Source organism: Ranitomeya imitator, chromosome 3 (genome assembly GCF_032444005.1).
Source record: "Ranitomeya imitator isolate aRanImi1 chromosome 3, aRanImi1.pri, whole genome shotgun sequence".
NCBI lineage: Eukaryota > Metazoa > Chordata > Amphibia > Anura > Dendrobatidae > Ranitomeya > Ranitomeya imitator.
This window is the reverse complement of record NC_091284.1, coordinates 653,656,903-653,684,662: the sequence shown is the minus strand read 5'-3', so window position 1 is coordinate 653,684,662 and position 27,760 is coordinate 653,656,903. Positions and strand designations below refer to the sequence as shown.

General features: G+C 44.6%; 1 protein-coding gene across 2 annotated transcripts in view; it reads right to left on the bottom strand.

Moving 5' to 3' along the window:
- Positions 1–27,760, bottom strand: part of DNAJC15 (DnaJ heat shock protein family (Hsp40) member C15) — a 116,375-nt gene that overhangs the window by 64,996 nt on the left and 23,619 nt on the right. For both annotated transcript variants that reach the window (XM_069758231.1, XM_069758232.1), the window contains exons 3-5: positions 18,769–18,842; positions 18,542–18,618; positions 8,801–8,871 (exon numbers count right to left, since the gene is read on the bottom strand). In XM_069758231.1, the coding sequence (XP_069614332.1) occupies positions 8,801–8,871; positions 18,542–18,618; positions 18,769–18,842 (222 nt within the window). The remainder of the gene's footprint in view (positions 1–8,800; positions 8,872–18,541; positions 18,619–18,768; positions 18,843–27,760) is intronic.

Genomic DNA, 27,760 nt, shown 5'->3' with positions numbered 1-27,760 from the left:
GGTTGGGTGAGGACTTATTTTTTGGGTGCTGAGCTGACATTTTATTGATACCATTTTGGTGCACATACGATCTTTTGATCGCCCGTTATTACATTTTATTGCAATGTAGCGACAACCACAAAAACGTAACTGGCGTTTTGAATTTTTTCTGCTCGTTACGCCATTTACCGATCGGGTTAATTCTTTTATTCATATTGATAGAGCGGGAGATTCTGAACGCAGCGATACCAAATATGTGTATGTTTTTTTTTTTTTTTTTTTGAATGAGGTGAAAGGGAGGGTGACTTGAACTTTTATATTTTTTAAGGCATTTATTTTTTACTTTTTGCGTGCTGATAGGCTCCATTACATTACAAATAACTACACTGAACTCTAAAATGCTGCGGTGTTCCAAATAAAACATACTTTGGCGAGGGGCCAGGGAGAGGGAGGCTAGTCACAAAAAGACAGGTCGGGTCAGCTTCTTCCAGGCACCGATTGATTGGCAGGCCTTCCTGTACGTGTGTACATGGATATATCGCAACTGCAGAATGATGGTGGTTGTAATGGCAATGAAACAAGCTCTGGGTCTGTTAGGTACAGTGGTGAGAGAGACCCCAACACAGTTTTTAGTGCATAAGGGTATGTGCACACGTTGAGTAAGATTTTTGCAGCTCTTGGCAGGAAAAATGTAGCTGCCCTGTGTTTTTGGTTCATTTGAGTGAAGTCAATGGTGAAAAACGCAGGGGAAAAACACACAGAGAATTGACACGCTGCAGATTATTTTCTGTACCAAATCCAAAAGTCAAAAATACTCAACATGTGCATGACACTTTAGGTTTCTCATTCGCTTTGCTGGCATCAGGATTATCTAAAAAATATGCAAGGAAAAGGCACCAAAAATGCCCCAAATCTGCAACGTGTGCACACAGCCTTAAAGTAGCAAATAATATATTGAAAACAAAAAAACTATGGAAGTTACATTTGATGAATGGCATGAGCACAGACAGGAGTTGCTATGGGAACAGTGAGGCTGGACACCAGCCACCTTTTCTGCCAATTCCCCTCAGCCAATGAAATCACATCATGGTGGAGCCTGATTGGCTAAATGTCAGTAAAAAACTAGCAATGAAGATAATACACTGCAGTACATAAGCATTACATAGTATTATTAATATCATCAAAGGATCGCATGTCCAAGTCCCCTTGTGGGGATAGTAATTACTGTAAAAATAAACAAACAAACAAAAAATATATATACCGCTCATTACAGTAATGAATATGCGGCTCCACCTCCCATAAGGGTGGAGCCGCATATTCATTACTGTAATGAGCGGTAACGGTGACCGCTTAGTACAGGAAGAAGCTGCCGGCATCAGGGAAGCAGGGACTGCACCGCGCCAGGAGCAGGTGAGTATAACGGGGAGCGCAGCGCTGCGCGATATTCACCTCTTCCCCGTTCCAGCCGCTGCCCTGTCTTCAGCGTCTTCTGCAGTGACACTCAGGCAGAGGGCGCGGTGACGTGGTTAGTGCGCGCCCTCTGCCTGAACGTCAGTGCAGAAGACGCTGAAGATAGAGCGGCGCAGGAACGAAGTCAGGTGAATATTGAAAGTGACGGGGGCCTGAGCGACGGAGAGGTGAGTATGTGATTTTTTTATTTATTTTTTTAGCGCAGCAACAGCAAATGGGGCAAGTGTCTGTATGGAGCATCTATGGGGCCATAACGTTTGTGCAGCACTGTATGGGGCAAGTGTCTGTATGGGGCCATAACGTTTGTGCAGAAGTATATGGGGCAAGTGTCTGTATGGAGCATCTTATGGGGCCATAATCAACATTTGTGCAGCATTATATTGAGCAAATGTGTCTATGGAGCATATTATGAGGCCATTATTAACCTTTATGCAGGATTATATGAGGCATATTTTAATATGGAGCATTATATGGGGCTCCTGATTCAATATGGATATTCAAAAACACAAACGACTGATGTCTCAATTTTGCTTTTATTGGTATCTATTTTTACTTTTGACATTTACCGGTAGCTGCTGCATTTCCCACCCTAGGCTTATACTCGAGTCATTAAGTTTTCCCAGTTTTTTGTGGCAAAATTAGGGGGGGGGAGGGTCGGCTTATACTCGAGTATATACGGTATAATATATATATATCTATAATATAACGCTGGGAGCGTCACTCTGTCCGAAGCCTTTATAGACTGCGCAAGCGCCAGCGCAGTCTGGGCCTCACAGAGTGACGCTCCAGGGAGATCGCGGTATGCGTTAACACTGAAGGCACACCGCGATCTCCAACAGAGAAGCAGGGACCGCCAGGAGGGTGAGTATCTGCTATATTCACCTGTCCTCCGTTCCACCGCTGTGCGCCGCCATCTTCCCGGTCCTCGGCCTGTGACCTTCAGTTCAGAGGGCGCGATGACGCGCTTAATGCGCACAGCGGTGGAACGGAGGACAGGTGAATATAGTAAGTGCTGGGGGGCCTGAGCTGGCGGCGATACCGGCACATGACCCCCACAGCGCGCCGGTGTCCCCGCCTGTTCAGGCCCCCCAGCACTCGGCGCCGAGCGGGTCAGAGGCAGCGGGGCCGAGCGGGTCAGAGGCAGCGGGGCCGTGCGGGTCAGAGGCAGCGGGGCCGTGCGGGTCAGAGGCAGCGGGGCCGAGCGGGTCAGAGGCAGTATGGGGACGCAGGATGGAGCAGCACATGACAGGATGGGGACGCAGGGTGGGAGCAGCACATGACAGGATGGGGACGCAGGATGGAGCAGCACATGACAGGATGGGGACGCAGGATGGAGCAGCGCATGACAGGATGGGGACGCAGGATGGGAGCAGCGCATGACAGGATGGGGACGCAGGATGGGAGCAGCGCATGACAGGATGGGGACGCAGGATGGGAGCAGCACATGACAGGATGGGGACGCAGGATGGAGCAGCACATGACAGGATGGGGACGCAGGATGGAGCAGCGCATGACAGGATGGGGACGCAGGATGGGAGTAGCGCATGACAGGATGGGGACGCAGGATGGGAGCAGCACATGACAGGATGGGGACGCAGGATGGGTGCAGCACATGACAGGATGGGGACGCAGAATGGGAGCAGCACATGACAGGATGGGGACGCAGGATGGGAGCAGCACATGACAGGATGGGGACGCAGGATGGATAAAGCGCATGACAGGATGGGGACGCAGGATGGGAGCAGCGCATGACAGGATGGGGACGCAGGATGGGAGCAGCACATGACAGGATGGGGACGCAGGATGGGAGCAGCGCATGACAGGATGGGGACGCAGGATGGGAGCAGCGCATGACAGGATGGGGATGCAGGATAGGAGCAGCACATGACAGGATGGGGACGCAGGATGGGAGCAGCACATGACAGGATGGGGACGCAGGATGGGAGCAGCACATGACAGGATGGGGACGCAGGATGGAGCAGCACATACCAGGATGGAGACCATATACCAATATTAATGCTCGCCACCCGGGCGTAGAACGGGTTCAATAGCTAGTGTATATATGTATATATATATATATATTTTTATATATATATATATATATATATATATATATATATATATATATATATAATATATATATATATATATATATATGTATTTTATCAGTTTTAATAATAAAAATGGGTTTGTGAGTTTATTTAAATACAAAAACAAAACACAAAAACATTGAATATTTAGTATATTTCATAGAAGAAAAAAAAAAAAAAGGGTGAGCAATGTCATATGATATATATTCCAAAATGGTAGCAATAAAAATGACAGATTATGTAAAATACAAGCCATATTACAGTTCTATAAATAATAAAATGAATAAATGAAAAGATTTTTTTTAAGTAATTTTGCATGTGAAAAAAAAAAGCAGTAAAACGTAAAAAAAAAGAAAATTAAATGAACAGAATTGAAAGGATCGTAAAAATCGGAGAGGAGGAGGGGTTTGTCTCTATGTAAAGTCTTGTCTAAAGTCCACTTTAAGGGAGGATATTAGCGAAGGGAATGAGGATGTCGAGTCCATATGGGTTGAAATTCATGGAGGGAAAAATGGTAACAAAATTCTCATTGGGGTCTGTTACAAACCCCCAAATATAACAGAAAGCATGGAAAGTCTACTTCTAAAGCAGATAGATGAAGCTGCAACCCATAATGAGGTCCTGGTTATGGGGGACTTTAACTACCCGGATATTAACTGGGAAACAGAAACCTGTGAAACCCATAAAGGCAACAGGTTTCTGCTAATAACCAAGAAAAATTATCTTTCACAATTGGTGCAGAATCCAACCAGAGGAGCAGCACTTTTAGACCTAATACTATCTAATAGACCTGACAGAATAACAAATCTGCAGGTGGTTGGGCATTTAGGAAATAGCGACCACAATATTGTGCAGTTTCACCTGTCTTTCACTAGGGGGACTTGTCAGGGAGTCACAAAAACATTGAACTTTAGGAAGGCAAAGTTTGAGCAGCTTAGAGATGCCCTTAATCTGGTAGACTGGGACAATATCCTCAGAAATGAGAATACAGATAATAAATGGGAAATGTTTAAGAACATCCTAAATAGGCAGTGTAAGCGGTTTATACCTTGTGGGAATAAAAGGACTAGAAATAGGAAAAACCCAATGTGGCTAAACAAAGAAGTAAGACAGGCAATTAACAGTAAAAAGAAAGCATTTGCACTACTAAAGCAGGATGGCACCATTGAAGCTCTAAAAAACTATAGGGAGAAAAATACTTTATCTAAAAAACTAATTAAAGCTGCCAAAAAGGAAACAGAGAAGCACATTGCTAAGGAGAGTAAAACTAATCCCAAACTGTTCTTCAACTATATCAATAGTAAAAGAATAAAAACTGAAAATGTAGGCCCCTTAAAAAATAGTGAGGAAAGAATGGTTGTAGATGACGAGGAAAAAGCTAACATATTAAACACCTTCTTCTCCACGGTATTCACGGTGGAAAATGAAATGCTAGGTGAAATCCCAAGAAACAATGAAAACCCTATATTAAGGGTCACCAATCTAACCCAAGAAGAGGTGCGAAACCGGCTAAATAAGATTAAAATAGATAAATCTCCGGGTCCGGATGGCATACACCCACGAGTACTAAGAGAACTAAGTAATGTAATAGATAAACCATTATTTCTTATTTTTAGTGACTCTATAGCGACAGGGTCTGTTCCGCAGGACTGGCGCATAGCAAATGTGGTGCCAATATTCAAAAAGGGCTCTAAAAGTGAACCTGGAAATTATAGGCCAGTAAGTCTAACCTCTATTGTTGGTAAAATATTTGAAGGGTTTCTGAGGGATGTTATTCTGGATTATCTCAATGAGAATAACTGTTTAACTCCATATCAGCATGGGTTTATGAGAAATCGCTCCTGTCAAACCAATCTAATCAGTTTTTATGAAGAGGTAAGCTATAGACTGGACCACGGTGAGTCATTGGACGTGGTATATCTCGATTTTTCCAAAGCGTTTGATACCGTGCCGCACAAGAGGTTGGTACACAAAATGAGAATGCTTGGTCTGGGGGAAAATGTGTGTAAATGGGTTAGTAACTGGCTTAGTGATAGAAAGCAGAGGGTGGTTATAAATGGTATAGTCTCTAACCGGGTCGCTGTGACCAGTGGGGTACCGCAGGGGTCAGTATTGGGACCTGTTCTCTTCAACATATTCATTAATGATCTGGTAGAAGGTTTACACAGTAAAATATCGATATTTGCAGATGATACAAAACTATGTAAAGCAGTTAATACAAGAGAAGATAGTATTCTGCTACAGATGGATCTGGATAAGTTGGAAACTTGGGCTGAAAGGTGGCAGATGAGGTTTAACAATGATAAATGTAAGGTTATACACATGGGAAGAGGGAATCAATATCACCATTACACACTGAACGGGAAACCACTGGGTAAATTGACAGGGAGAAGGACTTGGGGATCCTAGTTAATGATAAACTTACCTGGAGCAGCCAGTGCCAGGCAGCAGCTGCCAAGGCAAACAGGATCATGGGGTGCATTAAAAGAGGTCTGGATACACATGATGAGAGCATTATACTGCCTCTGTACAAATCCCTAGTTAGACCGCACATGGAGTACTGTGTCCAGTTTTGGGCACCGGTGCTCAGGAAGGATATAATGGAACTAGAGAGAGTACAAAGGAGGGCAACAAAATTAATAAAGGGGATGGGAGAACTACAATACCCAGATAGATTAGCGAAATTAGGATTATTTAGTCTAGAAAAAAGACGACTGAGGGGCGATCTAATAACCATGTATAAGTATATAAGGGGACAATACAAATATCTCGCTGAGGATCTGTTTATATCAAGGAAGGTGACGGGCACAAGGGGGCATTCTTTGCGTCTGGAGGAGAGAAGGTTTTTCCACCAACATAGAAGAGGATTCTTTACTGTTAGGGCAGTGAGAATCTGGAATTGCTTGCCTGAGGAGGTGGTGATGGCGAACTCAGTCGAGGGGTTCAAGAGAGGCCTGGATGTCTTCCTGGAGCAGAACAATATTGTATCATACAATTATTAGGTTCTGTAGAAGGACGTAGATCTGGGGATTTATTATGATGGAATATAGGCTGAACTGGATGGACAAATGTCTTTTTTCGGCCTTACTAACTATGTTACTATGTTACTATGTATCAACATTAACATGTCAATTATACTGCACAGTGAACTTTTAAATAAAATTTAAAACAGTTTTAAGATTTTATAATTAAGCACACCAGTAGCGCTTCAGAAACTGTGAATCCTGCAGCGGATACAAATACAGTGCCACCCTTCTGTATTAGTAGCTATAAACAGGTATATATATAAAAATAATAATAATAATAATAATCCGCGCTGGGTTCTCCAGTTTTGTGACCACTAAATACTTCCAAAAAACAATAAATATTTGCACCTTTTATATGACAATAAAAAACTATTAAAAAATAATAAGTTTGTGCTGTGTTTTAAAATAGCTCCACCGTGGAGCACAACATTACCATAAGGAAATTCTGAGCGAGATAATAAATTGATTTTGTACCTAGTGCGGTATAGTCGATAATATCCACAGTTCCCTTTAGTCGGTCTTTGTAAAAGTCCAAATGTGGAAAAATGCGGCTTCGGTGGAGTTATTTTCCTCTTTTGCTTTCACGTGAGCGGGCTCCAGGCAGTGCCCCGGCCGGCGGCAAACAGCCCTATGTTCGCTCACTGCTAGTAGCGACTAAGCGCTGTTGTGCAGCTCTCGGTTCTCTGCCTCTGCAGGACCTTGCGTGACGTCACGGTCATGTGATTGCTCACGTGACTTGCTACAGATAGCACGGTGGACCAATTTCCTACTAGTTTCGGAATAGGACGTATTCCTTCATCAGTTTTAAGATTTTATATTTTTGCACATGCCTACTACTACTAAAAAAAAAAAAAAAAAGGGAAAAACAGCAATCAAAGTACCAAAAAGTATTACCAGTAAAAACTACAGCTTGTTCCTCAAAAAACAAGAAGTCATACAGTTCTATCTTAGGTCAATTAAAATTTCTAAATAAAAGTTTGACAGGTGCTATAAAAGCTCAACTCATGCCACTGAAAAATACAACTTATCCTGAAAAAAAAACCAAGCTGTCGTACGACTATGTTGGCAAACAAATATAAAAGTTATGGCTCCAGGAATGTGTGAACAGAAAAGTGAAAAACAAAATGGTCTGGCATAAAGGCCAAAACTGGCTGCAAGGCCAAGGGATTAAAGTCCACATCTAAATGACCAATTGCGCTCGTTCCCTTCATGGCCTGCCAAACGCCCAAACAGTAGTTCTAATCCCATATGGGATTTTTCTTTGTTCAGGAGAAATTGCTTAACAAATTGTGGGGTCCACTTCCTCCTATTACCCTTCGTGAAAATGGAAAACATAAATAAATAAGGTCTTACATGGAGGTTTTCTGACATGTAGGCCCCACAAAGTCATTTAAAAATTGAAGGAGACCGTATAAAAACAAAAAAACTTTTCACTGGTAATGCCTTTTATTCCGTTTAAAATATTCTATGGATCTCCTGGAGATCTATGTCTGGCCCATAGATCTTAACCGCTTATTTATTAAGAAAAACTTGGATTTCTCAAGAGTAAACTATCAAATTGCTAATATCAAGGTATCATTGTATTCAGCTTCCTATGACCTAGCTGTCCATAGAGCCGGATGATTGATCCTACTGACACATTCCCTTTAAAGGGACAAATGTCACAAATCTCACAATACAAACCATATACAATATTAAACAGATCTTAGGCCTATATCAGATTGGGTATATCATGCATTTAAAAGTTTTCCTGAACGATATTAAAATGAGTTGCGAGTCATGAAATGCTCATGTTCCTGTGAAGTGGGAAAAGTTTCAGAATGATTGTACGTCGGATCAAAGATTGATTTTATACTGTGGTGTTATGAAACCTGGCGACACTATTTCCTACACTAGACCCTTGTCATGTTAATCAGAGGGGATGGCTTCTGTTCACTCATTGGAGAAGGCAGTCATTGTCTCCTGGAATCCACGAGTATTACAAAATCATCCAAGAGTCTTACGACAAGTCTCAAAACTCATCCGGTCAGAAAACGAATATGAACAAGTGCATTACACATTAATGGCAACAGTAAGGTACAGCGAATACAGAGGAGAGGTACTCGGGTAGATATACAATCTGGTTAGGATTCATTTTAACACCATGTTCTCTATATTAAAGAGACAGATTTCCAAAGCTGTTTTATTGCTGAAAAAAAAAAAATAATAATAAAAAAAAAGAAGAAGTTATTTTACCTTTATCTGGATGATTTAAAATCATGATTTTCCGATGTGCCATCCGGATCTTGGATTTGCCAGCAGATGGACTGTAAAAGTAAAGTTTTACAATAAACTGCATCAACTACTGAGTGTAAATTACATTTTACAGCCCCGAAGTCAAAATGGAGCAGGACTTTTGCCATCTAGTGGACAAGATCTAGTACTGCGCAAGCAATTTCAATATAAATCTATTAAGAAACGTGACCACTCTGTACTAATTACCTGACACAGTAATTGTTCTCCTACCGATTAGTTTACTGTAATTCCATGCAGATGAAGGAAAATGGATATATATATATCTTGGAGCAGGAAGGACAAATTGCAGGCTTATCCACTGACTCATAGGAACTTATCACTGCATTTCACCGTTTGCCAAAGTTAATCATGCAGAATCTAAATCTTATCATTTAATAATCGAACACTTGATTGTTTATTTTAGGGATTTTGGAGAAAAAGTTCAACGTCATTACACATTGGTGATAACAGATATAGCCCAAGGGACGGTGTTTGAAATAAAAACGCTATTACAACAGGTTCCCAATTGTTGACTTGCAAGCAGGGGTAGAACTATAGAGCTGTAGGAGCTGGTATGGGGGTTGGGACTGCAGGTGTGGTAAAGAAAAAAAAAAAAAGTCCTGCGGCTGCTCTGCAATAGAAAACCACCCCAACGGGACACAGAGTGGACACTAATAGGAGAGGCAGATCCAATCTTCTGAATGTCGGAGCATCACACCTCTCTACTATGGAGAAGACGAATGCGGGGAGCCGAGCAAGAAAAACAAGCATCCTTCTCACCGGTGGTAGAAGAGCACAGCAGTCATGAAAGCCCCCTGTGACAGTAAGGCTTTGTTCACATGTCGGGAAGCATGTCACTTCTTGCAGCATTTTTTTTCCAACCATAGAAAGCAATGAGCAAGTGCAAAAAATTCAGCAAAAGGGCTCCTATCAGATTTTACAGAGTTTTTGGTGAAAACACGTGCAGCAGGATGTGAAACGCATTTTTGTGGTTTTCCCAAGCATAAACCATAATATCTTGGTACCTTCCCACAAGCATGGATGTTAGTGTTTGAAAACATAAAACAATTCCACTAAATAATTTGATCAAATTGCCCTTTTTAGAAAAGATGTTTTATGTTTTCACATACGTGTTGCGTTGCTGGTCTGATAACGCCTTGCTTTGTTCATGCTTGTAAGGTGGAGGCAAAGCTGAAATTTGGGATCCTGAAAAACGCAGCAAAATAGAGAAAAACCTACTGAGGGTGGAGAGGGAGAGAGGAGCATGAAGGACAAGAAGAAGCGGAAAGAAGAACAGGTTCTCCACATAAAACATTATAGCCCTACAAGTGCGATGAGCCCCCCGGAGCTATGATTGATTGGAAACCGACCTGACTTATTTTCTCTGACATACATCAAGTCAGACCCTAAGGGTATGTGCACATGTTAAAGGGATGGTACAAAAACGGTAATTAGACCTACCGGTAATTGTATTTCCAGGAATCCATCCCGACAGCACCATGGAGGACGTCCTTCTTATACACAGGAAACCACGAGAGTATAAAAGGGCCCTCCCCCTACCACCCATCAGTGATTTTCCAAAGTAACACCTCTGGATGGATGCAAAAAGAATAGTTTTATTCACACAATAAATCAAGATACAAATGTTACATCACATTAGTATTAACTGATTAGCATTGGGAGGGAAACTAACAGTGCTGTCAGGATGGATTCCTGGAAATACAATTAGCCGGTATGTCTAATTACCGTTTTCCAGGTCACCACCTGACGGCACCATGGAGAAGTACCAAAGGAGATTGGTTTTTAGGGTGGGACTACAGCTTGGAGTACCTTTCTGCCGAACCCTAATTGTTTCTACATCACATCTAGTTTATAGTGTTTGGAGAAGGTACTGAGACTAGACCAAGATGCGGCATTGCAAATCTGATCTGCTGAAGCCCCTTTCTCTGCCCATGAGGCTGCCATTGATCTAGACGAATGTGCTTTGATACTGCCTGGGTGATCCTTTCCCTGAGCTTTATAGGCCAAAATAATTGTGGATCTAATCCACCTTGCGATAGTAGATTTTGACGCTTGTTTACCTTTTTTTGGGCCCCTAAACTGAACAAACAGATTATTATCCTGCCTCCAGGGTCCGGTTACTTCTAAGTATTCAAGGAACGTTTCTCTCATGTCAAGGTTATGGTAGAAACTCTCTTTCTGATTTTTAGGGCCTTGGAAAAAAAAAGGGGAGTATGACCTCCTGATTCATATTCGAATCAGAGACCACTTTCAGGAGAAAGGCTGGATCAAGTTTCAAAACCAACCTGTCACTGAAAACCTGCAAATAAAGATCCTGTATAAAAAGAGCCTGGAGCTCTCTTAAGGCCCCTTCACATTAAGCGACGCTGCAGCGATACCGACAACGATCCGGATCGCTGCAGCGTCGCTGTTTGGTCGCTGGAGAGCTGTCACACAGACAGCTCTCCAGCGACCAATGATCCCGAAGTCCCCGGGTAACCAGGGTAAACATCGGGTTACTAAGCGCAGGGCCGCGCTTAGTAACCCGATGTTTACCCTGGTTACCAGCGTAAAAGTAAAAAAACAAACACTACATACTTACCTACCGCTGTCTGTCCCCGGCGCTCTGCTTCTCTGCACTCCTCCTGTACTGGCTGTGAGTACAGAGGCCGGAAAGCAGAGCGGTGACATCACCGCTCTGCTTTCCGGCTGACCGACCCTCACAGCCAGTGCAGGAGGAGTGCAGAGCACAGCGCCGGGGACAAACAGCGGTAGGTAAGTATGTAGTGTTTTTTTTTTTTTTACTTTTACGCTGGTAACCAGGGTAAACATCGGGTTACTAAGCGGCCCTGCGCTTAGTTACCCGATGTTTACCCTGGTTACCAGTGAAGACATCGCTGGATCGGTGTCACACATGCCGATCCAGCGATGTCCACGGGAGATCCAGCGACGAAATAAAGTTCTGGACTTTGTTCAGCGACCAACGATCTCCCAGCAGGGGCCTGATCATTGGTCGCTGTCACACATAACGATTTCCTTAACGATATCGTTGCTACGTCACAAAAAGCAACGATATCGTTAACGATATCGTTATGTGTGAAGGTACCTTTAGTCTCCTCGCTGACGTGATGGCCACAAAAAATGCAGTTTTTTAGGGACAGATTACAAATATCTAGCTCGCGTTTTAAATCATATGGGTGTCTGCACAGTTGGTTAAGGACTAAATTTAGGTCCCATGGTGGGACAGTTTTCCTCATCAATGGTTTTAATCTCGCAACTGCTCTGGAAAACCGACTTATCCAGGGATTAGATGATAAGGAAGAGTCATAGAAGACACTAAGGGCCGCCACCTGTACCCTTAAGGTACTGGGTCTAAGACCTGCCTGAAAACCTGATTGTAAAAAATGAAGGATCTTGGGAAGATTAGGGTGGTCAGTATCGACTGTCGCCTCCCCACAATAACTACAGCATTTTTTCCAATTTTTTTTTTTATAAATTACAGAAGTTACTGGCTTCCTGCTTGCTTGTAGTGTAGAAATAATTTCGTCCGACAGACCCTTTGATTTTAGGGCCTGGCGTTAAGGATCCAGGCTGATAACCGGAGGGTTTCTGGATTCTGGTGTAGAATAGGTCCCTGACGGAGACGGTCTTTTCTTCGGAGGAGAAAGAAGGGTTCTTCCTCTGACATTTTCTTTAGTAAGGGGAACCAACTTCTCCTTGGCCAGAAAGGCACTACAAGAATGACTCTGGCCCTGTCTTAGGAAATTTTTCGGAGAACTCTTGGTATTAACGCAAGCGGAGGGAACGCGTATAACAGGCCTCTGTTCCACGACTGTGAAAGGGCATCGATCCCGGCTGGGCCCTCTAGAGGGTTCAGAGAGTAAAAAGTTCTGACCTTTGCATTCTGTCTGACTGCGAAAAGGTCTACGTCTGGTTTTCCTCAACGTTGGCATAACTTCCTGAACACTTCGTCGTTCAATTCCCATTCTGTTGACATCACCCTTTTCCTGCTTAAGAAGTCCGCAACCTGGTTTCTGGTGCCCTCCAGGTGCACCGCCAAGATTGAGAGTACTCTCTTCTCTGCCCATCTGAAGATCAGCTCTGCCAGCTGCTGCAGTGCCAAGTGCCTCGGACCACCTTGATGATGAAGGAAGGCTACTGCTGTTGTGTTGTCTGACAGTATTTTCACGTGCATGTTTTTTTTTTTTACCAAGGACTAGGCGCAGGATAGGACTTTCCAGACTGCGAGTAGCTCTCTGTAGTTCGAGGATTCCCTGCTGTCTCTCAGACTCCATTGTCCCTGGTAATATGTTTCCTGGACATGTCCTCCCCAGCCTTGCTGACTTGCATCTGTGGTGACTATGACTTCGGGAGAATGAATCCAAGGAACTCCTTTCCGAAGGTTCCTGGGAATTGTTCACCAATACAAGGAGGTCTTGACTCGAGGGGATATGCGTATTTCCTTGTCCAATGAACTCTGCCTTCTGTCCCAGGATGCGAGGATTGCCTGTTGAAGACGTCGAGAGTGAAACTGGCTCCAGTTCACACAGGGTATGCAGGCCGTCATCAGCCCCAGGATCTTCATGGCATCTCTGATGGAGACCCGGTCCTTTGTGAACGGACGGATTCTGTTTACTATTCTGGACAATTTCTCTTCTGGTAGGAAGGACGTTCTTATACTTGAGTCCAACATGACTCCAAGAAATTTTATTCTCTGTTTGGGTACTAGATCGAATTTTGACCAATTTACGATCCACCCCAAATTCTGTAGTGTGGAGATCAAAGACTGACAGTCGGTCCTGAGCTGGCCTACAGTGTCGGCTACCACCAAAAAGTCGTCCAGGTAAGGGACAACCGTGATGTCCTGATTTCTCAGGAAGGCTACCACCTCTACCATAAGTGTTGTGAAAACCCTGGGGGCTGAGGCTAGGCCAAACGGTAGGCAATGAAACTGATAGTGAAAAATGTTGTCTTCTTTTTCCACTGCAAACCTGAGGTATTTTTGATGGCCTGGGTAAAATCGGGACTTGGTAATATGCACTTTAGGTCTAGAGTACACATTACAACCCCTTTTCCTAAGAGGGGAATCGTGGACTTTATAGATTCCATTTTGAACCTCTTGTATCTTACCCATGTGTTTAGATGTCTGAGGTTTATAATCGTCCTTGATTCTCCGGAAGGTTTTATTATAGAGAAAAAAAAGACGTGAATAGAAACCCTGTCCTAACTCCAGGGGAGGTACCAGAATAATTGCCTCTGTTTTCAGGAGGTCCTGAATATCTACCCACATGGGAGAGGTTGAAACTAGATGGGAGCTGAATATCAGTAATTTTCGTGGAGGGTAAAGAGGAGAACTCTATTTTGTATCCCTGGGAGATCAGCTGCAGAACCCAAGGGCTTGTGGTTACGCTTTCCCAACCCTTCAGGAACCTGGTCAGGCGCCCCCCTACTCTGGTGGCGTCATTTCCTGTGATACCCTGAACTTGAACCTGAGACGGTGGTATCTTTACCGCTGGCTCTAATATCTCCCCCTTAGGGATAGCTCCACCTTCCTTGTTTCCCTTTTCCCTGTAGTCTGTTCTTTGACCAAACGGAGTCTACGAAATGGCTGAATTTTTTTTGCATTTTTCTTCCGGAAACCCTTTTTTCTCATCTGAGGCCTTCTCTAAAATATCACGAGAACCGGCCCAAACACTCCCTGAAAATGGGATAGCACAAAGTTTATTTTTGAAATGCATATCCCCTGACCAGTTTTTAAGCCAGATGGCTCTTCTGGCTGCGTTTGACAAAGATTGACTCCTAGCAGTGAATCTCACTGATTCTGCAGAAACATCTGCTAGGAAATCAGTTGCCAGTTTCAGAAGGGGTATGGATTTCAGTATAGTCTCTCTAGGGGTTTTGGCTGACAATTGATCAGCCAGATCATCTATCCATAAATGCATAGATCGTGCCACTGACGTTGCTGCTATATTTGCACGTATAACAGCTGCTGAACTTCCCCAGGCTCTTTTCAAGAGCCCATCTGCCTTCCAATCCATAGGCTCCTTCAGGTTAGAGGAGTCTTCAAAGAATGGCAGTTCTCTTGGAAACTCTGGCCAAAGGAATGTCTATTTTAGGAATGTCTTCCCAGTCCTTGACCTCCTCCGGGTGAAACGGAAGACGAAGTCTAAAGTCCTTAGGAATAGCTAGGCGTTTTTCTGCCTCCTCACATTCTTCCAGAATCATAGAGCGAATATGGGGGTTCACCGGAAAGACACTTGAGGTTTGAGAACGTAAGCCCCCAAACATCTCATCCTATACTGAGCAAGTTGTTGGGGGTTCCTCAATCTGCATAGTGCATCTTACTGCTTCTAGCAGCTCGTCTGTGTCCATAGAAGAGAATAAGTATCTCTTTCCTCTCTCTGGATCTCTATACTCATCGTCCTCCAGATCAGACTCGGACAAGACCCCCCCTCAGAAGAGGAGACCGAATCCCTCATTCTTTTCCTGGACTGGTCGGACTGCGTGGGTTGAGGAACAAGATCAGAAACGAACGCTTGCACCTCCTCTCGGATAATAGCCCTCATGTTTTTCATAAGGGAGGCTTGTTCTTCTCCCACAATGCGGCTGGTGCATGCTTCACCGAGGGGTTTTTGCCACGAATCCTTTAACCTTATAGTGCAAATGGGACACTTCCTATATTTCCCAGACTTTTTAACTTCTTTTTTGTCTGTAGCGGTAGGAGTGCCCTATAAAAGCAGAAGTATCACTGTTTTAGGCAGCTGCACCCTGATGGGGATTAGGAGAGAACCCATTCTCTGGGTACTCACATGCCCCTGGCTTTCCTCCAGCCTAGCGGTGTCCTCCATGACAGGTTCGACATAGGACGCCGAGCACAACCCCCTATTTACCTTAAATCCCTTGGCGCTGGTGTTCTGCGTTGGAGCGCTCCTGCCGCGCTCAACCGACCTGCCCCGGAAACATTCCTCCATCCAGTACTGAGGAGGAGAAGACGCTGCCCCGCCTACTGCTGACCGGAACCCGGAAGTGTTATCGCCGGGTTGCAGCATGCAGCGCCCCGCGATGAATTCCAGCCACATGATGAAACATTAAGCCCAAAGAGGCGGCCCAGGATGCGGGTACACCCGGGACGGCGTCATCGGTCGAGAGCCCCCATCAGGAGGAAGCGACCTGTATCCCAGGAGCAGCGCTACACTGGGTAAGCTGAGGGACCTTCTGTTGAGTTTCCGCCAACGGAGATCTTGAGGTGGGAAGGGAAAAAAGGGCCAAGCCACACCCTCCGCGCGGAGCCAGTCGGCGTACTCTCACCGTTCCTATCCACAGTGGGACAGGAAAAACATTGATGGGTGGTAGGGGGAGGGCCCTTTTATACTCTCGTGGTTTCCTGTCCCACTGTGGATAAGAAGGACGTCCTCCATGGTGCTGTCAGGTGGTGACCTGGAAATACAACTTAATTTTCATTCTAAATCCCTATGTATTTAGCACCACAATCTAATCTATTTTCAGATATAATGGAATTCAAAATTCCCTACCATTCTCTCACTACACTATCTAACTGATTTTTCTCTACCTCCTTTATGTTGACGCTTCATTTCAGAAACACAGTGCATGCCGGGATACTCAAACGAAGCGTCATCAGGGGGTAGAGGCTGCGGTCACTGTCACAGACGCTGCCACCTCCCTGAAAAGAAGCATCATCAGTGATGGAAGATTGAGACGCTGGGCTAGTCCCTGCACAAAGAAAGTGCACTCTCGCCAGCTCAGATCTGTTGTAAAGAGCCGACAACAGTGCGCCTCGTTAGTGTGTGTTGTAAGATGAATACCTGCGTGGGCGTCGCCAGTCTCTGCACGCCTGGTAGTCTAACAACACACACCAATAGTGCCTGCTCGATACTACCGATATGAGTTGCACTGTCTTTGTGCACATCATAGGGTGCCCATTGTGCAGGGACTAGCCCAGGTCCTTATATGAGCATCGCTGATTATGCTTAATTTCAGGGAGGGGGTGGGAGCTGTAGCAGCGACCGCAACCTCTGCTTCCTGATGATGCTTTGTTTGAGTGCCCCAGCATGCACTGGGTTTACAGGAAGTTGTAGAAACAATTGTGAGAAAATCAGTTAGCTATTGAATGGAGCGAACAGTAATGAATCCTTAATTTAAGCATATTAGAAAATATTTTAGATTATGGTACTAAATAGATAGGGAATCAGGAATCAGGATGAACACCATATTGTATTTCAGACCACCCTTTTAAGTATTTGCAGCAGATATTTATGCTTCCATAATGTGTCTCTTGGCAGGAAGAACGGTGCATAAGATATACAATTTTGCATGCATCTTATATACATTTTTTCTCCTTTTCATAGAATGGGTGAAAACCACTGCAAAAACACTGAACGAATTTGGTCCTGCAAAAACTAAGCAACGTGTGCAAGAGACGTCAGAAATCACTTTGTTGGTACAGTAAAACAGTTTTTTTCGCAACAAAAATGCAAGTTGTGAGCTAGCCATTACTCAGACAAAAACATCTGTCTAAGATTAAGTGTATGAATGGCTCGAAACACATCAGAGAACAATACGTCAGTACCATATCTTTTAATAACGTTATAATAAAGTTGGTTTTTTTTTGTTTTTTTTCTTCAATTCTCTTCATTATCTGGTGCTGGATCCTGGATTTCCATCTAACCTTTTCATGCATTTATTGAAATTTTGAACAGAAGTGGTAAGTTCACACTGGGCATTTTGTCTGTCAGCTTTCTTTTAATGTGTTTTTATGCAAAATTTTTAGCTGCATTTTACAGTACCAGCTATTTATCAGATTTCAGAAATCTCATGCACACATTGTTTTTTTTGTCATCAGTATTTTGTGCTTTGTATGATTTTTTTGCACAATAGAGCAATGTCACTTCTTTCAGGTTTTTTTTCAGCATTTTTCACCCATTGACATGAATGGGTGGTGAAAAAACATTGAAAATCCACGGCAAAAAGGCAGGTATCAGGTTTTGCTTTTCTTTTTTTTTTTTTTGCCAAAATCTGATTCTGTAGAATAGTCTTTTGTTTTTTTTTCCACTAAACTTTATCAGCATGCAGAAGAGACAAATCTAGCATGCCAATAGCACAGCAAAAAAAACACCAAGCCTGCTTTTCTGCAGCTTCTTTCATGCCAATAAATCAGATTTTGCTGCAAAAAAAAAAAAAAGAGAAAAAAAAATGCCTAGTGTGATCTTACCCTTATAGCTAAGTCTAAGTTCACATTAGCGTTGCGCCGCTGTTGCGTCGGCGACGCAGCGGCGACGCAGCGGCGACGCGCCCCTATGTTTAACATAGGGGACGCGTGCGTCTTTTTGGTTGCGTTTTTCGCCACGTGCGTCGTTTCCGACGCTGGCGTCGGACGCACGAAAACGCTACAAGTTGCATTTTCTGTGCGTCCGATTTTGGTCAAAAACGACGCACGCGTCGCAAAACGCGCGCGTTTTTGCGCGCGTTTGCGCGCGTTTTTCGATGCGTCGCGCGTTGCGTCGCCGACGCAGGGCGGCGCAATGCTAGTGTGAACGTACCCTAACACCACCACAGCTACGTTAATTTTTTTCCTTAGAGATTCTGCGTTTCTAAAGAATTTTTGGCAGTTATTCCCACTGTATTTTTGGATGTGTATTATATGCGTAATAATAATAATAAAAAAAAAAAATCCAGAACACCCACCTGACACCCAAAATAAGGCTTGCTTCTCGCCTACTCATTTTCTGCTCAAATCCTCCCTTGTAGTAATAAGAAAGGCTCTGCAGAAACAGAAAACAAGTCATATTGCAGAAATAACAGCAATGTAGCAATATCACACTCCTGGACGTGACCAGAAGCTGAAGCGGAGAATTACACTGAGCAATCAAACAGCCAAGCCTTACTAACAAAATAAGTCGATTCACACTTACTGGAGTGGAGATTTTTTTGGCATTTTCCATGATAACTTGACCCAAAGGTTTCCACAGCTGGAAAGCGAAGCGACCTATAAAAAGTCACACAATTTACAGACTCTCTGCAGCAATTTGCTTACTGAAAATAATTTAAGGCCTATAGTTAAAATCTGAATAGATGTGATAGATCAGCTATTTTGTCTGTTCAGTGCATGCAATGCTGCTAACTACATTCAAGCCATTTGCAGTCTTCCAACAAGCAATTTCACTCTCGCACATTCACTCAGCATCTTTTCATTGAGTCTAGCTGGAATATACGGTATGTATTTATCAATAGGAGAAAATAGAGAAAAACAAATTAAGAAATATCAAGAAGTCATCACTAGCTGTAATGGTTTCATTATAAAAGATATATATATCGTCTAAGGGGTATTTAATAATAATAAATACCGTAATAATAATTTTTATTTATATAGCGCCAACATATTCCGCAGCACTTTACAATTAAGTATTTCCGTCTGTTTGTCCGTTACGGAAATCCCGTGTTGCGACAGGCTTAGCCCGGCCTCGAATTGGCCCCTCCCTACTCTCCTCCTGTCAGTGCCCCCTCCCTACTCCCCTCCAGTCAGCGCCAGTGTGTCGCCCCATCCCTGAGCAACTTTTTAATATTGATTGTGCTATTCTCACCTTCCGCTGTCCACTGATGCGTGCGATGCTGCCGCCAGCTTCCGTTCCCAGTGATTGCAAAATTACCCAGATGACATAGCGGTCTCGACTGCTAAGTCATCTGGGTAATTTCACAATGCATCACTGGGAACAGAAGCTGATTTACAGAAAAATAGGGAGCACCACAGCTGGGCAAACGTAATATTATGCTAATAGTAGATCTATAAAAGGGGTGCAGCACCATGCATAGCCAAAAGGACATAATAAAGCAACCAAGAAAAGCAGACACGCAAACGGAGCGCACACCCAGAAAAATGAAAGCTGAGTAGCAACAAATTACAAAAAGTTTATTGAAAACAGAGACACATACACTAGAATAAAAGCATGTTAAAATATAACAACCACACCCCTGGTCCCATGGTAAATACTCGTGAAAGACAGCCCAAAATACAAATAGTAATATATGTGCTATACAACTCAACAATAATGGCAACCAAAAAATACCTATATATGAAAATCAATAATTAGACAGCATATAAGGGAGACCTGTAAAGTGGGGAATAAAACCCCCTAAGCCCTATAAAAACGTGGCTCAATAATTCAATAATACAGATATAATAGTACAAACCTATAAAAGAGCATAGAGGGTCTGGGCGTCCCCAGATACCCCCACTATGAATGAGTAGCCCTGCTATGGAAGACAAGCCTGTAACTATCAAGGGACCATAATAGGAAAGAAAAAAAAAAAAAGGGGATAATACCAGCAAAAGATAAATTAAACCAAAGGAAAAATATAAATATAAAGCAAGGTGGTCAGGTGGGACAAAGATATAACCCAGGCTATAGAAAAGTGCCCACAAAGGTCAGGATATGTGGCACAATGGTAGGAAGAATACAAGGTATGAGTATAAATCACCCAATCAGGTCATCCGGTCTGCGGTCTGGGCTGTCAGCTGTCAGGAGTAAAGGAAGATGATCCCAGGATCCAGAAAGTGTGGGGAGGCCCCACGCGTATCGCTGCTGAGCGCAGCTTCGTCAGGGGAAGTGCTGGGGGATAGGCCAGGAAAGACTTAAGTAGCGGCAGGAGAAATTTAGACAATTACTCACAGATGGGCAGAAGGTGTCCAGGTAAGCACCTTGATAAGCATGGTGGATTGAGGAAGTGCACCAACGCCACAAAATAACAGTGGCCGAAAATGAAAGCGAAAGTGCGCACATGCGCAAAGCACTCGCTATTGAACCTCCAGAGGGCGTAAGAGCACAACACACTGCTCATAATAGAGCTTATGTGATGAGGGAAAAGGGGGCCGGATAAGCCCGCAGTGACAAAGGGACAGGGCGTATGCAAATAGTAAATAAGCAGCGCCAAGTACAAACCCCAAGAATGAGTCACGCAGCGCCATGACACAGCGCTGACAGGGTAAGCCTGCAGTGATACATGAGCAGAGCGCATGCGCACAATAACTATGCAGCGCCGAGTGATGACCCCCAAATTGCACCCCGCAGCGCCACAATAAGGCACTGGCCAGGCAAGGGGGAAAACAAAACTAAAAAAAAAAAAAAAAAAAAAAAAAACAGCAGGCAATGTCAAAAAAGGAGGGAGGGGATAAATTAGCTGGGAACAGAAGCTGGCGGCAGCATCGTATATATATATATATATATATATATATATATATATATATATATATATATATATATATATATATATATATATATAATTTTTTTTTTTTTAGGATAACACTAAAATACCACATCCTAGATGTCACTGAATGAAATATTCCAGTTGCAATTCTGTATTCATTGCATAGTGTAATGGAGTTGAGAATAATTTACTATATAATTGTCTAAGGGTCACTTCCGTCTTTCTGTCTGTCTGTCCTTCAGTCTGTCACGGATATTCATTGGTCGCGGCCTCTGTCTGTCATGGAATCCAAGTCGCTGATTGGTCGTGGCAAACAGCCACGACCAATAAGCGATGGCCACAGTCTGGCGGAAAAATGGTTGCTCATTCCTCCCCGCAGTCAGTGCCGGCTCCATACTCCCCTCCAGTCAGCGCTCACACAGGGTTAATGGCTGCGTTACACCGCGCTATGCCGCGGTGTAACGCACTCCCTTAATGCTGCTATTAACCCTGTCTGACCACCTTTTTACTAATGAGGCTGCCTATGCAGCATCAATAGTAAAAAGATCTAATGTTAAAAATAATGAAAAAAAATAGAAAATCGTTATATACTCACCATCCGTCGGCCCCCGCATCCAGAACCGGCCTTTACCGCTCCTCGCGACGTTCCGGTGACCGGTCGATGCATTGCGGTCTCGCGAGATGATGACGTGGCCCAGCCGGCGCGACCAATCAGCGACATTGCTGCGGGACTTTTTACTATTGAGGCTGCCTATGCAGAATCAATAGTAAACAGATGTAATGCTAAAAATAATTTAAAAAAAAAAAAAAACCTGCTATTCTCACCTTCCGTAGTCCGACGATGCGCTCGTGCCGGCCGCCATCTGCCGTTCCCAGAGATGCATTTTGAAATTACCCAGAAGACTTAGCGGTCTCGCGAGACCGCTAAGTCATCTGGGTAATTTCGTAATGCATCCTGGGAACGGAAGATGGCGGCAGCCGCGCTTCTCGGCACAGCTTCGTTGGATCTCAGGAGGTGAGTATATAACTATTTGTTATTTTAATGTTTTTTTTTTTTTTAACAGGAATATGGTGCCCACACTGCTAAATACTGCGTGGGCTGCGTAATATACTACATGGCTGCTATATACTACATGGGCAGTGTTATATACTCCGTGGGCTGTGTGATATACTGCGCATGCTGTGCTATATACTACGTGCCCTGTATTATATACTGCGTGGGCTGTGTTATACACCGCGTGGCTGCTATATACTACATGGGCAGTGTTATATACTCCATGGGCTGTGTGATATACTGCGTGGGCTGAGCTATATACTACGTGCCCTGTGTTATATACTGTGTGGCCTGTGTTATGTACTACGTCGCCTGTGTTATATACTGCGTGGCTGCTATATACTGCGTGGGCTGTGTTATATACTATGTGGGCTGTGTTATATACTCCGTGGGCTGTGTGATATACTACGTGGCCTGTGTTATATACTGCGTGGCTGCTATATACTGCGTGGGCTGTGTTATATACTATGTGGGCTGTGTTATATACTCTGTGGGCTGTGTGATATACTGCGTGGCCTGTGTTATATACTGCGTGGCCTGTGCTATATACTGCGTGGATGCTATATACTATGTGGGCTGTGTTATATACTCTGTGGGCTGTGTGATATACTGCGTGGCCTGTGTTATATACTGCGTGGCCTGTGCTATATACTGCGTGGATGCTATATACTGCGTGGGCTGTGTTATATAGTATGTGGACTGTGTTATATACTCCGTGGGCTGTGTGATATACTGCGTGGCCTGTGTTATATACTACGTGGCTGCTATATACCGCGTGGCCTGTGTTATATACTGTTTGGGCTGTGTTATATACTGCGTGGCCTGTGCTATATACGGTGTGGCCTGTGTTATATACTGCGTGGATGCTATATACTGCGTGGGCTGTGTTATATAGTATGTGGACTGTGTTATATACTCCGTGGGCTGTGTGATATACTGCGTGGCCTGTGTTATATACTACGTGGCTGCTATATACCGCGTGGCCTGTGTTATATACTGTTTGGGCTGTGTTATATACTGCGTGGCCACTGTTATATACTGCGTGGCCTGTATTAACGCATTGGGTATTCTACAATATGTATGTATGTATATAGCAGCCACATAGTATATAGCACAGGCCACGTAATATTTGCTATGTACTACGTGGCCTGTGCTATATATTATGTGGCTGCTATATACATATATACATACATATTCTATAATACCCGATGCGTTAGAATCGGGCCACCATCTAGTCTACTATATAATTGTCTAAGGGGTACTTCCGTCTTTCTGTCTGTCACGGATATTCATTGGTTGCGGCCTCTGTCTGTCACGGAAATCCAACTCGCTGATTGGTCACGGCAAAACAGCCACAACCAATCAGCGACGGGCACAGTCCGGCGCCAAAATGGCCGCTCCTTCCTCCCCGCAGTCAGTGCCCGACACCCGCTCCATAATCCCCTCCAGTCAACGCTAACACAGGGTTAATGGCAGCGCTAACGGACCGCGTTATGCCGCGGTGTAACGCACTTCAATAACGCTGCTATTAACCCTGTGTGACCACATTTTTACTATTGATGCTGCCTAGGCAGCATCAATAGTAAAAATATCTAATGTTAAAAATAATAATAAAAAAAAATCATTATATAATCACCTTCCGCCGCCTTTCCCGCTCCTCGCGACGCTCCGGTGAGCGCTCCATGCAAGCGGCAGGTTCTGGTGCCAAGGATGGAATGCGAGAAGGACCTGCCATGACGTCACGGTCATGTGAGCGCGACGTCATCACAGGTCCTGCACTCATACCAACCCTGGGACCGGAAGCTGTCACGGCCGTTTATGGTGGTCTTTGGCGGCTGGCACTGAGGTAACTGGGCAGCGGAGTCCCGGAATAAGCCCCTGAAGCAGTGGACCCTCATCGTGCACCCGCTGAGAAGCCTGCAGGTGAAGCTGCCGTGTAACGTGCGGCTGAGACCCCAAGACCCGCTCACCTATCCGGACGTGGACCGGGTGTTTATCATGGTGAGCGGGTGTCTTCCCTTCTCCCTGCAGAAGACACTGAGGCTCTGTATCTGTACTGCAGGTCTCTGCTGCAACCCAGTGTCTGAGCTGAGGCTAGAAATACAGCGAGGCACAGACTCCAGGAGGTCCAAGTGGCTGATGGGCGAGGGCAGGGTACGGTGTGCAGGTTATGATGGGCAAAGTTTGTGTGCAGTGTACGGTGGGAAAGGTACGGTGGGCAAGGTGCTGTGTGCAGGGTATGGTGTGCAGGGCACGGTGGGCAAGGTGCTGTGTGCAGGGTATGGTGTGCAGGGTATGGTGTGCAGGGTACGGTGGGCAAGGTACGGTGGGCAGGGTACAGTGGGCAAGGTACGGTGTGCAGGGTACAGTGGGCAAGGTGCTGTGTGCAGGGTACGGTGGGCAAGGTGCTGTGTGCAGGGTATGGTGTGCAAGGTGCTGTGTGCAGGGTATGGTGTGCAAGGTGCTGTGTGCAGGGTACGGTGTGCAGGGTACAGTGTGCAGGGTGCGATGGGCAAGGTACGGTGTGCAGGGTACAGTGGGCAAGGTGCTGTGTGCAGGGTATGGTGTGCAGGGTATGGTGTGCAGGGTACGGTGGGCAAGGTACGGTGGGCAAGGTACGGTGGGCAAGGTACGGTGGGCAAGGTACGGTGGGCAGGGTACGGTGGGCAGGGTACAGTGTGCCATCTCACGAGGATCTCATCTCCTGATGGTCCTACATGATAGGCTCTAGGAGAACTGATCTGTGACTACAGCAGCAGTGGGCATCAATGTGACTGTTTTTCTCATCCCCCCTTTGGCACATTTGTGCCTGTCTGATGCTTTTGTGACCTGGGCAAAATACTATGTCACTGGGCAATATATTACGTGACTGGGCAATATACTACGTCACTGGGCAATATTCTACATGGCTGGGCAATATACTACGTGACTGGGCAATATACTACGTGGCTGGGCAATATACTTTGTAGCTGGGCAATATACTACGTGACTGGGCAATATACTACATGGCTGGGCAATATACTACGTGGACATGCATATTCTAGAACACCCACCATCTAGTAAAACATAAAAAGGATAAATGTAAATCAAAAATTAATATCCCATGGAGGTCTGAATTTGGAATGATACTCAAAACCAAAGTGGAAAATCAAATTACAGGCTGACCCAACTTCAGTAGAAATGCCTCAAGACAAGGAATTGATGCTCAGTAGTGTGTGGGTGGCTCCACGTGTCCATATGACCTCCCTACAACATGCTCCTGAAGAGACGGTGGATGTCTCCTGAGGAATCTCCTTCAAGACCTGGTTTAAAACAACAGTTAACTCTTGGCCAGTCTGTGGTGCAACGTGGCATTGGTGGATGGAATAAGATATGGTCTCCCAGATGTGCACGATTGGATTCAGGTTTGGGGAACAGGCAGACCAGTCCATAGCATCAATGCCTTAATCATACAGGAACTGCTGACACACTTCAGCCACATGAGGTCTAGCATTGTCATGCATAAGAAGGAACCCAGGGCCAATCGCACCAGCATATGGTCTCATCCTCAATGGGTCTGAGGATCTCATCCCGGTACCTAATGGCAGTCAAGATACCTTTCGTTAGCACACGGATGGCTGTGCGGCCCTCCAAAGAAATGCCACCCCACACCATTACTGACCTACTGCCAAACCGGTGTTGCTGAAGAATTTTGCAGGCAGCAGGTCGCTCTCCACAGCATCTCCAGACTCTGTCACGTCTGTAACATGTGCTCAGTGTGAACCTGCTTTCATCTGTGAAGAGCACAGGGTGCCAGTGGCGAATTTGCCAATCCTGGTGTTCTGTGGCAAATGCTAAGCGTACTGCACAGTTTTGGACTGTGAGTACAGCCCCCATCTGTGGACGTCAGGCACTCAGACCATCCTCATGGAGTCTGTTTCTAACCGTTTGTGAAGACACATGCACATTTGTGGCCTGCTGGAAGTTATTTTGGAGGACTCTGGCACTGCTCCTCCTTGCACAAAGACTGAAGTAGCGGTCCTGCTGCTGGATTGTTGCCCTCCTACAGCTCACTCCACGTCTCCTGGTGTACTGGCCTGTCTCCTGGTAGCGCCTCCAGCCTCTGGACACTACGCTGACAGACGCAGCTCGCAATGATGTGCCATCCTGGATGAGCTGCACTGCCTGAGCCACTTGTGTCGGTTGTAGAATCTGTCTCATGCTACCACGAGTGTGAAAGCACAACCAACATTCAAAAGTGACCAAAACATCAGCTAGAAAGTATTGCTACTGAAATGTGGTCTGTGGTCCCCACCTGCAGAACCACTCCTTTATTTAGGGTGTCTTGATAATTGCCAATAATTTCCATTTGTTGCCTATTCCATTTGCACAACAGCATGTAAAATTGATTGTCAGTGTTGCTTCCTAAGTGGACAGTTTGATTTCACAGAAGTTTGATTTACTTGGAGTTATATTCTGTTGTTCAAGTGTTCCCTTTATTTTTTTGAGCAGAACCTATAAACCTGACCTTCATTTGAGCTAGTTGAGAATCTGAACTATTAATAAGGAGCCTTATATATCATAGATTTTTAAGATAAAACATAACTTTTATGCTGTCTAAAAGCATACATGGACCAAACAACCGTGCTGGCTACCAACACCCTATTATTTGTCACCTATTAAACATATGCCTACCTACCAGCGGAGGTTGGCACCCTAAACACAAAGATACAAGAATGGCGCCCCCGCTTCTCGGCGGCTATCCCTCAGTCTCCTAGATGTCCCTATGTTGGTGAGTCACACAATCACCCATTTATGCAAACATAGAAAGGAGTGTATAGGGATTGCCATTACAGAACTGATAAGGTAGAAAACATGTGCAAAAATAATGTGAAAACAACACTGCATCAATAAAGTGACAAGTGCATAAAATTAGTCCCTTGCTATACTGTTCCCAGTTGCTGTATAGCCTGCCTAAAGGTACCTTCACACTCAGCAACTTTACAACGAGAACGACAACGATCCGTGACGTTGCAGCGTCCTGGATAGCGATCTCGTTGTGTTTGACACGCACCAGCGATCTAGATCCTGCTGTGATATCGCTGGTCGTTGCTGAAAGTCCAGAACTTTATTTGGTCGTCAGATCAGCGTGTATCGTTGTTGTTTGACAGCAAAAGCAACGATGCCTGCAATGATTTACATGGAGCTAATGACCTGTGACGACCTGTGAGAACGATAAGTGAGTAACCCTTACGTCACTGGATCGCTCCTGCATCGTTCTGGAGCTGCTGTGTTTGACATCTCTACAGCGACCTAAACAGCGACGCTCCAGCGATCTAGTTTAGGTCGGATCGTTGTCTATATCGCCGGAGCGTCGCTAAATGTGACGGTACCTTAAGGCAGAGGTTGGCACCCTACTGGTCAGCTAATAGGTTTAATAGGTGACAAATAACAGGGTGTTGGTAGCCAGCGCGGTTGTTTGGTCCATGTATGCTTTAAGACAGAATAAAAGTTATGTTTTATCTTAAAAATCTATCCACAGTTATATGAAAAAGTTTGGGCACCCCTATTAATCTTAAGCTTAATGTTTTATAAAAATTGTTTTTTTGCAACAGCTATTTCAGTTTCATATATCTAATAACTGTTGGACACAGTAATGTTTCTGCCTT